We start from the raw sequence: 13240 nt of genomic DNA, 5'->3' as shown, positions 1-13240 counted from the left end.
CAGAATCCCCCTGCATTGCACAAGGTGCAGTCAGGCTCCCAGTCGATGTCACTTTTATCAGACCCAGTCTATCTCTCTCTCTCCTTGGATTCTGGCTTGGACTCCAATTCAGTGTGAAGATGACAGCTCTGAACTGGGAACCTGTCAGCTGATCTGTACTTGGACTTCACATGTCAATACCGGGCTGCACAGACTGATCGGAACCAAACTGAGAGATCACACTAAGGGCAGCATGCTCCCTATCTGGGGCATTTCCCACAGTGCACATCACAAGCACCAACATTTCTAAACCCATCCATGAGCTCAAACTCAACAAATGGCAGTTTTCATAGAATTACAGAAATTACAGCACAGGAGGAGGACATTTGACACCCAGTGCTGGCACTCTCTCCTGTAACCCCATTCTCCAGATGTTTTTATATTCCTCCTTTTCAAATAATTAACTTATTCCTTTTGAAATTGCATTTTAATCTGTACCTCAATAGCTACATGTGAAGTATCCCACAGTCTAATAGCCCTCAGTTCATGAGCCTTCCTCCCGCCTTGTCCTGGTTTCTTCCAGTGAGAATCCATGGTTTCCATTCCCTAGTTCCCCATTAACCCATCAATGGAAATAGTCTTTCACTATTTACCCACTGTAAAGTCTCCAGGATTTATTCACCCCTCTATTGGCTGCTCCTCTCTTGATGACACTTCCACTCACCATGGTGCTGATGCTGCTCCCAGCTCTGTGGGAAATTCTGGGCCCAGGCCCACCTCATTCCCCAGTCTTCATCTCTCCCTCTGATCCCCATTTCCCAGTCTTCTTCACCCAAGCCCCCATTTCCCAGTCTTCTTCTCTTCCTCCACTCTTGGCCCTTCTGATTTCAGAGATCCCCAATTCCAAAGACCTCCGATTTCACAGACTCCTTGATTTCAGAGATTCCTCCCGATCTCAGAGCACACTCACAATTCCTGACATCCCTGACTCCAACTATCTAGTCCCCTCCTGACAGTGCAGCACATGGCTGAGCCTCTCTATGGTGCAGGGACATAATTAAAGACAGAGGCTGCTCTAACAGTTTACGGAGTTGGGGGGAGCAGGATGCACTGTGGTAGGAGATTTAAATTGCTGATCATCCATGCTGCTGGAGGCAGCGAGGAACCCTGATTCAAGAAACTCCCAGTCATTCCATGAGGATTGGGAACCCTATCCTCTGTCCTTTTTCTATTTATTTCGCTGTCTTTTTCATTTCTTCTTTCCTTTTGAGTGTGAGGTGGTAGGTAATATGGTGCCATGTGGTTGTGAAAGGAGCCATCAATGGTTGCAGGCTGTTTTTGAGGTGAAGGCAGTGGGAAAATGTGGCTCTCAACAGCTTTCTTCCCATCCCTTGCCCCAGTCATCTTCTTCTCTCTCACTCCCATTGCTCACCTACCCCTTCAACTTCCTACTGAATTGCATGAACTTATCTTTCTTGGCTTGAGTTTGGAAGATTGATGGGCTGATCTAACTGACATGTTTTAAAATTACAAAGTGTTTGATAGAGTTGATACAGAAAACTATTTCCTCTGGTGGGGCAATCCAGAGCAAGGGGCAAGACAAATCCAATCTGGCCAATTACCGCCCCAGCAGACGACTCTCAAACATTAACACAGTGATGGAAGGTGTTGTTGACAGTGCGATCAAGTGGCACTTTCTTAGTAATAACCTGCTCACTGATGCTCAGCTTGGGCTCCCCCAAGGTCACTTAGCTCAATACCTCATTACAGCCTTGGTCCAAACATGGACAAAAGAGCTGAATTCCAAAGGTGAGGTGAAAGTGACTCCCCTTGACATCAAGGCAGCATTTGATCGAGTATGGCATCAAAGAGCCCTAGCAAAATTGAAGTCAATGGGAATCGGGGGAAAACTCTCCACTGGTTGGGGTCATACTTCACAATAAGGAAGATGGTTGTGGTTGTTGGAAGCCAATCATCTGAGCCACAGGACATCATTGCAGGAGTTCCTCAGGGTAGTGTCCTAAGCCCAACCATCTTCAGCTGCTTCATCAATGACTTTCCCTCCAACATAAGGTCAGAAGTGGAGATCTTCGCTGATGATTGAGCAATGTTCAGTACCATTTACAACTTCTCAGATACAGAAGCAGCTTGTGCCGGCTTACAGCAAGACCTGGACAACATTCAGGCTTGGGTTGGTAAGTAACAAGTATATTTGGAGTTCTGTGACGAGTATCTCAACTCCTGACTCCCTAAAGTCTGTCCACCATCTACAAGATACAAGTCAGGAGTGTGATGGAATACTCTCCATTTTCCTGGATGAGCGCAGCTCCAACAATACTCAAGAAACTCAAAATCATCCAAGACAAAGTAGCACGTTTGATCGGCATCCCATCCACCACTAGTGCACAGTGGCAGCAGTGTGTACCATCTACAAGATGCACTGCAGAAACTCGCCAAGGATCCTTCGACAGCACCTTTCAAACCCGCGAGCTCTAACACCTAGAAGGACAAGGGCAGCAGATGCATGGGAACACCATCACCTGCAAGTTCTCCTCCAAGCCACACACCATCCTGACTTGGAACTATATTGCTGTTCCTTCATTGTTGCGGAGTCAAAATCCTGGAACTCCCTCCCTAACAGCACTGTGGATATAACTACACCACATGGACTGCAGCAGTTTTTTTTTTAGAGATACAGCACTGAAACAGGCCCTTCGGCCCACCGAGTCTGTGCCGACCATAAACCACCCATTTATACTAATCCTACACTAATCCCATATTCCTACCACATCCCCACCTGTCCCTATATTCCCCTACCACCTACCTATACAAGGGGCAATTTATAATGGCCAATTTACCTATCAACCTGCAAGTCTTTGGCTGTGGGAGGAAACCCACGCAGACACAGGGAGAACTTGCAAACTCCACACAGGCAGTACCCAGAATTGAACCCAGGTCACTGGAGCTGTGAGGCTGTGGTGCTAACCACTGTGCCACTGTCCCACCCCTGTGCCACTGTTCAAGAAGGCAAGCTCACCATCAGCTTCTCAAGGGCAGTTAGGAGTGGGCAATAAATGCTGGCCTTGCCGGTGATTCTCACATCCTAAGAACTAATTTTTAAAATCTTATAAGTAGTTAGGCCATTCAAAGGGTAGCGGCAAAATGGAACTCTTCTACCCAAAAGGCCATGAATGCTGGATCAATTGAAACTTTCAAGACAGCAGTGGAGTGGGGCTTCAGAAAAGTTGTGCCCAGCATTTCCCATGCCAATGCTCACAGGATATTTTGTACCTAAATAAATAAACAGCAATACTACAATTAAGAAAATAACCTTGGATAAACTATGGCAGGGCGCCCAGGTACCACAGAAATGCACAGGAAAACCCTGGTTAAACTCTGCTCTGCATAGGATCAACACACCTCCCCGCCCCCAACTACATAAATTTAATCTCAGTGCATACAGTACTCCCACTCAGGAGCAGTGGGCTACACCAAGTCTAGAAGGCTAGTGCTATTTCATATACCTTAAATGAGTAATAACTAGCTATGAAACTGCCAGTATTTATCATTTAACAGAAATAGTATTTAAACTGCAGTATTTCCATATTTATTCACTTTGGTTCGGTTTCTTAGTGTCAAGTAGCTTTTCCCTCAAATAATTTGACAGTGTAAAGGTTTGCTGCACTGAAACAAACAGGATCATTTTGGTCAAAGGCCCGGTAGGAACTGCCAGCCCCAACAAAGCTTCACACTGTGCTGTGCTTTCCAAAAGAGGCACGTCAGCCTGGCGTCATCTTCGTTCGGCTCACTGCCTATATATCCAGAAGGCTGCAGTTATTCTTAACTCGCCGCCAGGCTGCAAGGAATATGAATAGTACTCGAGACATTTAACAAATCGCCTGTCTGGATTTGCCCCGGCCCCTGACTGCCGTCGCAAACTCAATTTAAATTAAGGTGCCAAAGCTGCACTGGTTATTAGGGAGCAGGACTTCTTTCGGCAACTTCTGAGAACTACAGCAACTTCAATCAAACCAACGGGCAGATACTTCTGATTTGTGTTGAGCAACTTGGAAGGAAACGGATAGTTTGTAATTTCCAAGTGGTCGCAGCTCAACATGAGGATTTCGATAGCAGCAGTGCTTCTTGTTCTAGCCGCAGGTAAGTGACTTTTACTCAAACTTAACGTCTGTCTTCAAAGTAGGAGAGTCGTCGTGTTAAACCGACTGGGCGAGGCTGTAATGCTTGAATTTTGATCAGAACGTGGCAGTGGCAAAGGAGGACATCTTATCAGATAGAGAAGCGGCTGCTTTTCTGAGTAGAGGATCTCCGGAATAACTGTGTTTAATGCTTTCATTTTTGGGGCACTTATTAGTTCACGTTACACTAACAGCAGCTGCTGCATCTCTCTCTACCTGCTTATAAGAAAGGATATTTTTTGCACGAGTTTCCATTACTGTTGCTATTTCATGGATCGCATTGTTTTCGTGCAGTTTCTTGCCGTACTGCGGTGGGAGCGGCGATTGAAGGCTATGAGAGTGAAGTAACTCGGAGTCACGGGAGAGGGGAGAAGGATATTCTGACAATCCTCGGAGAGGTTATTGAAGGAGAACCGACTGTACAAACAGTCGAGCGTCCACCCAGTGACCGAGCCCCTGAAATACCACAAGGTAATGCTAGAGGAAGATTTCCGCGACTTTCATTACTGGAAGTCATAAATGTATACGGTCAGAAAGTGCTGATTTTATTTCTTCTGCCTGAACAAAGTTGAACAAAGCGCTTTTTTGTGGTGGTGGTGGTGGTGGTGAAAGCTCCGGGAAACTCGAGCCGTTTGTATTGTCTCTTTTAGGAAAATCATATAGACATCAATGCTTTGTTTATTTTAACTAGTGGCCTTTTATAAATCTGCGGAAAACTCGACTGCGACTGAAGTGGGGAAAGGCAAAGGCAAAGGAAAACGTGGAAGAAAAAACAGACGTGGCAAGGGAAAGGGTAAAAAGAATCCATGCTATAGAAAATACAAGGATTTCTGCATTCATGGTGAATGCCGATACTTGAAACATATCAAAGAGGTAGCATGCAGGTATTTGGTCATTTTTTCCCCCCCTGTTTCATCTTGTAGTTGAAGTATTGATTTCGTGTATTCGCTGGGGAATGGGGAGTTCAGGTAAATCTGGCCACGTAGATACCATCAAAAGGTTTGCTGTGAGTGTAAAACAATGACGACAGTAGATAGCTAACGTTACATATACCTGTGCCCAACATGTCCGGACAAAGCGGATGTCTTCAGAGTCCCGAAGTAAACAAAGAAACTGATAACCATTGAAGTTTAACAACGCCAATTTAGTTTTATTTGTCCTGCTGTCGTTGATGCAAAAAGACAGGTATTTTAATTGGAAGTACGTACTTGGAACTATTCAAGCTGATATATACACATACCTTTAAGTACAAGCTTCTGAAAATTAAAAGGATAATTTTTAAACAAACAGAAAGGCTAGAAATGAATGTTGCACCTGATGAAATCAAATTCCATAAATGCGGAAAGAACAAATGTGTTTCATTACGAGTAGAATGAAATGCTGCTGTTCAGGTAATTCACACTCCGCTTAGGATAATTGGATCAGTGGTGGTCCTCAGATAAACTTTATTTTTTCCTTCATGTTAAAGTACAACGATTTTTGTTCAAAATATTTTAATCGCATTATTTAATATATTATGTACTTTAAAATTACATTAAAGCTTAATATTTAATCAAAAATATTGCAGCATTAATATATGTATGGATACTGTATTTAAGACAAAAATCCAGACAGACTTTTAGTTCGTGATTTTCCACTGTATCTACACAGATTTCAAGAAGTTTTGATGACTTAATGTACTTACCAGAGATATTTCAAATCAATTTCTTTTTTGAAGAAACCAAATGCATGTCATAGTTGCATATAATTTATTTTTATATTTTGATAAAATGTACTTCTTGATTTCTTTATAGATGCTTTTCAGGATATGAAGGAGTAAGATGTAGTAGCTTCATTTTAGCTGTGGAACATCCAAAAGATCCAAATGACAACACAACAACTCTGGCTATTGTGGCAGTGGTGCTTTCCTCCCTTAGTCTCACTGTAATCCTTGTCCTTTTGGTTCGTGGGTGAGTTATCTTAGGATTTTAAAACTGGTTTTAATTCTAGTACATTGTAAAATGACCATTAAAATCTATAATGTACTGTTTAAACAGAGAAAATGAAATCTTAGTAAGCAACCTGTTCAATATTTAAAAAATGTGCATCAAAATAGTTTTTGATAAGTATAAGTGGTCCTTAAAATGGATTTAAAAAAAATCAAATGTAAGCTTGATAGAAGAAATGCTCGTGTGTAAAAACAAAAGCTATATTTTTAATATGCTACTGTTATTGGTTTATAAATCTTTACAGTCTGTTTTTTGATAGGTATCACAGGCGAGTTGCCAGTTATGATGTAAAAAATGAAGAAAAGATTAAACTTGGGAATAACAACAGTCACTGATTTCAAAAGAAATGATAAGGTATTGGGTCTGAGGTTTAGTGTTAATCATAAGAAATACAATTAAAAGAAATTACGTGCAAAATGATGTGTGGTGCAAAGTACTGTGGCATCAATATGTTGTGCCACAGAGTTTTTAAAAAATGTGGATTCATGCCTGTTACCCTCATTACAATGAGTTCCTAAACCCAGTATGCTGCTATGGGGAGGATTCAAGCAAAGACCTCGTGTTTCACTACAGCTCAAGGAAAATTAAGGATTGTTAGCATTGCATGTCACTTGGCAGTCAGTGCCAGAGTAGCAGCACAGCATGACTGAGAGAAAGCTGCTTCATGATCTTTTTTGGGATGGGAAGACACATGGTGCAGGAAAGCTACTTTTATAAAGCAGGCATCTTGTCCATAAAAAAGTTCAAGAATGTCACATAGCCTTGGGCATAGACAAACAGTACCATATACCATAATGCACTGTTTTACTGTTCAAAGGTTAGAATCAGCAATGTGGAACTTGAGGCTCATAGGCTGTGAATGGCCCACTTTATCCAAAATGCATCTGTCTATGTATTTCCTTTTTGCGATATAGTTGTGCAATCAGTACAGTTCTAATCAACAATTCCTGATATTCTGACTACATTCATGAGTTCCACTTTCCTCTTTTGAAATATATATTTATATCACAGAACCACAGATATATTGAACATTTTTGCTGATGTGGGATAATATCAGCTTGTTTTGTATTTGCATTAGTGTCATTGAAGTCTGGAAGCACACTTTTTAATTAAATGATCAATATGTGTTAATGTCCTTGCTTTAATTCTCCAGCCCAATATCAAGCTTTTGGTGGTCTATTTAATTTCAAGTTAGAGTAAGATTACACAAATCTAATTTTGTTTTTATAGGGTTTTATCCAAGTGACTTTCTTGTAAATCAAAGTGATCTATAGATCATATAGATGTTTGAAATAAAGCAAAAGATGGTACTGCTTTCATAGAAAGTAATAATCTTAAAACTGAGGGATGAGACTTATTGCATTTTGACTGATCCCAGTTTTAGGCAATATTCAATGGTTAACATGCATATTCCACTGTGGTAGTGCTTACATTTTGCAACAGCATGGAAACTTAAAGCTGCAAAAAATTATTGCTGCAAGGCGGGCTGGTTGGGTGGGTAGGGTGACAAATTATTTTTCTAGCTGCACCCATAACCGCAGTGCTAGGGCAAAAATATGTATAAGGCAGTATGTCAGCGTATCAAATTAAAATACAAGCTATCACTGTTTTAGAATGATCTATTCAATGGGTACTTTTTAATTGCAGGTACAAAATGGCTACAAAATCTACCTCATTGATGGAAGAAATCATGGAAGAATAGAAGTGACATAAAAAGACAACAAACAAAAAGTCAAATTGTTCATGTACTGAATGAGTAAAATGACTGCATCCATTGGGTGCATATCTATTCTCCAGCAGCTGGGGAGACTGGAAATGTAGAGGTGTATCCATCTTTTACATTTTCCTATTATGCTGTTAATATTTATAGCAACTTATTTATATCCTGTTCTTAAATTGTCAGTATATATTTATTTTAGTATTTTATATTTTAACTTATTTTAGGTTTTTTGCAGCTTATTATTTAAAGCATGTGATTTCTGCTGCTGTATTTGCATTACAGTGTCATTGAAGTCTATAAGCACACCTTTTAATTAAATGATCAATGTGTGTTATGTCCTTGCTTTAGTTCTGTGTATATGTGTTCATTGGAAATATTTAAATGAGTTTCTCAAGAACCATACCCATCCTAAAACAAGTGAACAATATGAATTGCTGGTGTAAAATAAATTTGTTCTTTTTGTATAAATATGACTGGCTTTATTTTACTAATAACAATTTAAGAAATCATCGCCCAAGAAAGCCGATGTAACACAAGTGCAGAGAGGGAAAACCACTGGTTTATATTTTGTTATAATGTTAAATCATAATACTGGATATTGAAATACTCCAATGCGCAAAGCTTTTTTGTATTGGTTATTTTCAATAAAGTAATAATGTAAATGAACTCTATATGCATGCACATCTGAAGGACGTGGGGCAAGCCTACTCTCTCAATGGCTAATTGGTAAATGCACCATTTAATATGTCCATTAGACAAATCGGCTTGGAAAGCCGAATCTCTGGTTCTATGCTATATTAGCCAGTTAAAGCTGGGGACGCTATTGTTGGCCTCAATAAATACAGGATAAGGAGAGAAAAATGCAGTCAAAGTTCCTACTCTGTTAGCTATGGAACAGTTGCTATTGGAACAGTGCATGCATGGATGTTGGGTGAGGATAGAATTGGGCACCACTCTCTAGATTCAAATAGCCTTCCAACACTCACTGTCTAGACCTAGGCATGAAGAATGGTCACTTGGATGAGATACCAGACTACCAGTGGAGTCTGTCGGATCATCACCACTAACAGTTGCCATCTTCAGGAGAGGAGGACATGGAGTTAAAATAGAAGTGGAAATGGTGGACAGAAGGGGGCAGAGAGAACAGAAATTTAACTATGTAGATTATTGTCTGCAAAATGCAAAAAAGTCACATGTTAAAAACACAAGTGTCTACATTTGTCTGCAGTCTGCTCATCCTATATTATAAGCACCTCCATGTGCTTGGGTTCCTATTGAAGATAGCTATAATATTTGGGCTGGCTTGGAAGAATTAACTACCACAATATACTGCTATCCAGGGATTCATGCATTCAACCCCTTCTATTATAATAACTGCAGGAGTTAAACATGTTATTGTGCATGCTGATAATATGGCCTTTGGTGGTCAAGACTTTTCAGGTAATAATAAGCTGCATACTATGGTGAATGTGACAGAATATAAACTAACATAAAATAGCACATGAAAATTTTAGAAGCTAATAGTTGCTAACTTTCCAAAAGAGATGGTGTTTGAAGCAAAAGCAGGATTTGATCCCTTGTCTGTGCTGAAGTTGTTGATCTCACCCTGGATAGCTGTAGAAGCATTGCAATTGGTCTCTTGGGCTAGTAAGTAGAAAAAGCAGGGAGGGTTCCCACTCCTGATCACTTTCCAATGATCCTTGCTGGAATGTGCTTGCATGTGGACAGCAGATGAGGACAGGATTAAGTTTAGCTGGATGCCTCATGTTTCAATAATGTATTGACGAACTCTGTTCCATAGCCATATGCAAGCCAAGCACTGGAAACTTGGTTCTTGAAGCCCAGGGAACTCGGTCCTAATTTCTGATTCACTAGTTTGTCCTGTAAAAATTTTATGAGCTTAAAGTTTTCAAAGCATTGCTCTAATTAATTCTAAATCAGACCATCAAAATCTGTTATCAGCAACTTAAGATATAAGTAAATTAATAAGAATATGGAATAAAAGCAAAATACTGCAGAGGCTGGAATTCTGAAATAAAAACAGAAAGTGCTGGAAATAGTCAGCAGGTCTGGCAGCATCTGTGGAGAGAGAAGTAGAGTTAACGTTACAGGTCTGTGACCTATCATCAGAACTGGCAAATGTTAGAAATGTAATAGGTTTTAAGCAAGTAAAGTGGGGGTGGGGGTGGGGGTGGGGGTGGGGGTGGGGGAGAACAAAGGGAAGGTGTGTGATAGGACAGAGGGCTAGAAGGATTAACTGACAAGGAGGTCATGGGGCAAAGGCAAAGAGAGTGTACTAATGGTGTGATGAAAGACAAATCATTAGTGCAGAGAAAATGTTAATGACAGAATAATGAACAGCCCGAGCCAAAAGCACAAACATGAAAAACTCAGTTTAAGACAGGCACCCGGTAAAAAAAGAATAAAACAAAATAAAATATAATAAAAAAGAGACCAGTCATGCACTGTACTCTACAGCTTTCCGGGCTAAACATTGAGTTCAATAATTTCAGAGCATGACTGGTGCCTTTTTTATTTATTTTATTTTGTTTTATCATTTTTTACCATGTTCCTTAAACTGGGTTTTTCAATGTTTGTGCTTTTGGCTCGGGCTGTTCATTATTCTGTCACTAACACTCTTTGCAATAATGCTTTGTCTTTCACCACAACGTTAGCACAGTCTCCTTGCCCTCTGACCTCCTTGTCAGTTAATCTCTCTGGCCCTCTGTCCTTTAGCTCTCTTTCCCCCAACCCCTGCATTACTTGCTTAAAACCTATCACATTTCTAACCTTTGCCAGTTTTGATGAAAGGTCACAGACCTGAAATGGTAACTCTGCTTCTCCCTCCACAGATGCTGCCAGACCTCCTGAGTATTTCCAGTACTTTCTGTATTTTTTATTAATGAGAATATGGAGTTTTCTTTGTCCCTGAAGCTCCACGATACACATGTTTGTGGCCCACAGGCTTGGGCACTTCTGGTCAAGGTTCCTTAAAGAAGAAATGACCACTTAGGCAAAATGTTGGAAAGCTGCAGGTGTGCCTAGAACTGTATTTCAGCCCGAGTCAGTAAGAGAAAAGGGAAAAAATTGAGGAAAAACGTGTTTGATACAAAACACTTATTGAGTGTGTATGTCAGTAATTAGAATTTATTTATTTATTTATTTTATTTAGAGATACAGCACTGAAACAGGCCCTTCGGCCCACCGAGTCTGTGCCGACCAACAACCACCCATTTAAACTAACCCTACAGTAATCCCATATTCCCTACCACCTACCTACACTAGGGGCAATTTACAATGGCCAATTTACCTATCACCTGCAAGTCTTTGGCTGTGGGAGGAAACCGGAGCACCCGGCGAAAACCCATGCGGTCACAGGGAGAACTTGCAAACTCCGCACAGGCAGTACCCAGAATTGAACCCAGGTCCCTGGAGCTGTGAGGCTGCGGTGCTAACCACTGCGCCGCCCCAATGTTTTGCCCTATGGCTGCTCCCTTTTGAGCATAACTTTGGGGGCTTTTCATATTTTGGAAACTTTCAGACATTCAGTGGTAACTTGTTCAGATATGTCAAATGTGGCATTTGTCCTACACCTACTCATTATTTCACGGCTTCCAGCTAGACGATATCCTGTTCGTATGGTCGAGCTGGAGCTTTGATTCTTAAACTCAGGAGAGACCTCCTCCACAAGCAATTAAAATGAAAATATTTTGTGCATATAGGCAACAGAGTCTGCATTGTCTAAACATTTAAATTAAGTGCAGGTAGGTTTCAAAAGACTTTTTAAATCCAACTTGACATTGCACTGGAATTATACCCTATGTAGTGTCAAACCAAGTCAGTCCTAACTCTGAATTCATAGTACAACTTTAGTGTCACTGGAACAGTGAAAACTGCTTAGCAGAGATGCTGGTGTTGCAATGTGACTGCATCTTTCTCCAGACTTCTAACCATCAATAGGAAGGTCAGCAGCAATTATCTTTGTGCTGTGGGTTGAATATCTCTTGAAAACTTCACCAAATATTAACTTGTTTTATAGGAGTTGCCTTGCTAGCTCAAGAACATTTTGTTAGACTGAGCAATTGGGCCTCATCTAGAAACATGTGTAATAAGGAACCACTTTCTGCATGATCAAAGCGACTGCTCCAATTGTAGTGCAATCCTAAACTGCTTAAAGGAGCAGTAAAGCTGAACCATGTTACAACAAACTAGGAATTTCCCATTTTAGTAAATCTTTTCTTGTTGGCACCAGCTAAAGCTTTAACATTAACACACGAAGCAAACCTTGTCAGATGAACCTTTGATAAGAATGAGTTTGTTGGCTTCATAAATTTGTGACAATGAGATTTCACCCACACCCATGTGTTATGAAATACAGAAAACACTCATTCCACACTGAAAAATTGTAGTTTTAAATGGTGTGCATTGAAAATGTTGTTTGATATGAAACAGATCTTAATTCATAAACTTTTCAAATTTATTTTGACATTTATCTACGAAGTTAAGGACATTTATGAAGTTAAGCATGAAAACATTAGATTTTTTGGAAGAAGATAGCAACAGCAACAACAACTTTGCAATTATATAGCTCCTTTAATGCAAAGAATGTCCCAGACGCTTCACAGATAATAGAAACACCATCTTAAATGATGGAATTAGGAATAGTAATCAAAGAAATTGTCTGATAGATTAGGTTTTGAGATGTTGTTTACAGCAGGCAGAGAGGAATGAGTAGGTGGAGTTTAGAAAGGGTGCTCCGTTGATAGTTCTGTCACTGGTGGTGGAATAGAGCCCTCTCCCTTGCCTTCTCCATCTTCACTTCCAAGAACAAGTGTGAGGAGTTCATGGACTTCTTTGTCACTAAGATTGAGACTATTGGTTCAGCTGCCCCCCTCCCTTCCCCTAGCCCAGCAAGCCAAACTTCCCATCAAGGTTCCCCTCTGCCATTGCCTTGAACTTGATTCTTGCTCTAATTGCTCTACTATCTTCCTCATACCTTCTCCAAGCTCATCTTGTCCATGAGACTCACCTCCTACTCTCCTGAATCTACTCCCACCAAACTGCTGACCACCCAACTTCCCTTCCTAGCCCCAAGTTAGTGAATATTGTTAACGATTCTCTCCTCTGCTACTGCTCCCCCTCCCCTTCAAATCTGATGTCCTTACCCCTCTCCTCAAAAAACCCACCCTTGACCTTTATGTCCTTGCAATCTGTAGCCCCATCTCCAACCTCCCTTTCCTTGCCAAAGTCCTTCCAAATCGGTGCCCATCTTTCCTGCAACTCCTTATTTGAATCCCTCCAATCACGTTTCCGCACTTGCCACAGTACTGAAATGGCCCTTAGTAAAGTCACAAATG

The 13240-nt window shown here is 40.8% G+C and overlaps 1 protein-coding gene across 2 annotated transcripts; it reads left to right on the top strand.

Moving 5' to 3' along the window:
- The first annotated feature begins 3799 nt into the window (after positions 1 to 3799).
- On the top strand, positions 3800 to 8351 carry LOC137375897 (proheparin-binding EGF-like growth factor). 2 transcript variants are annotated; one of them, XM_068043546.1, is made up of 6 exons: positions 3800 to 4137; positions 4470 to 4646; positions 4867 to 5059; positions 5969 to 6124; positions 6408 to 6517; positions 7811 to 8351. In XM_068043546.1, exons 1-5 carry the CDS (start codon positions 4095 to 4097, stop codon positions 6496 to 6498), a joined length of 660 nt encoding a protein of 219 aa, XP_067899647.1. In that variant the 5' UTR covers positions 3800 to 4094; the 3' UTR covers positions 6499 to 6517; positions 7811 to 8351. The 2 variants fall into 2 exon arrangements, with proteins under 2 accessions (XP_067899647.1, XP_067899648.1); XM_068043547.1 differs by having other exon boundaries at positions 3804 to 4137; positions 6423 to 6517.
- Positions 8352 to 13240: the final 4889 nt, after the last annotated feature.

This window comes from Heterodontus francisci, chromosome 12, assembly GCF_036365525.1.
Source record: "Heterodontus francisci isolate sHetFra1 chromosome 12, sHetFra1.hap1, whole genome shotgun sequence".
NCBI lineage: Eukaryota > Metazoa > Chordata > Chondrichthyes > Heterodontiformes > Heterodontidae > Heterodontus > Heterodontus francisci.
The sequence above is the reverse complement of the archived record's forward strand: the minus strand, read 5'-3'. Positions and strand labels throughout refer to the sequence as shown.

Coding starts and splice junctions, on each gene's coding strand:
- LOC137375897 (XM_068043546.1), top strand. CDS start 4,095: ATGAGGATTTCGATAGCAGCAGTGCTTCTTGTTCTAGCCGCAG. Junction 4,138..4,469: donor GCTTCTTGTTCTAGCCGCAG/GTAAGTGACTTT, acceptor GTTTTCGTGCAG/TTTCTTGCCGTACTGCGGTG. Junction 6,125..6,407: donor CTTGTCCTTTTGGTTCGTGG/GTGAGTTATCTT, acceptor AAATCTTTACAG/TCTGTTTTTTGATAGGTATC.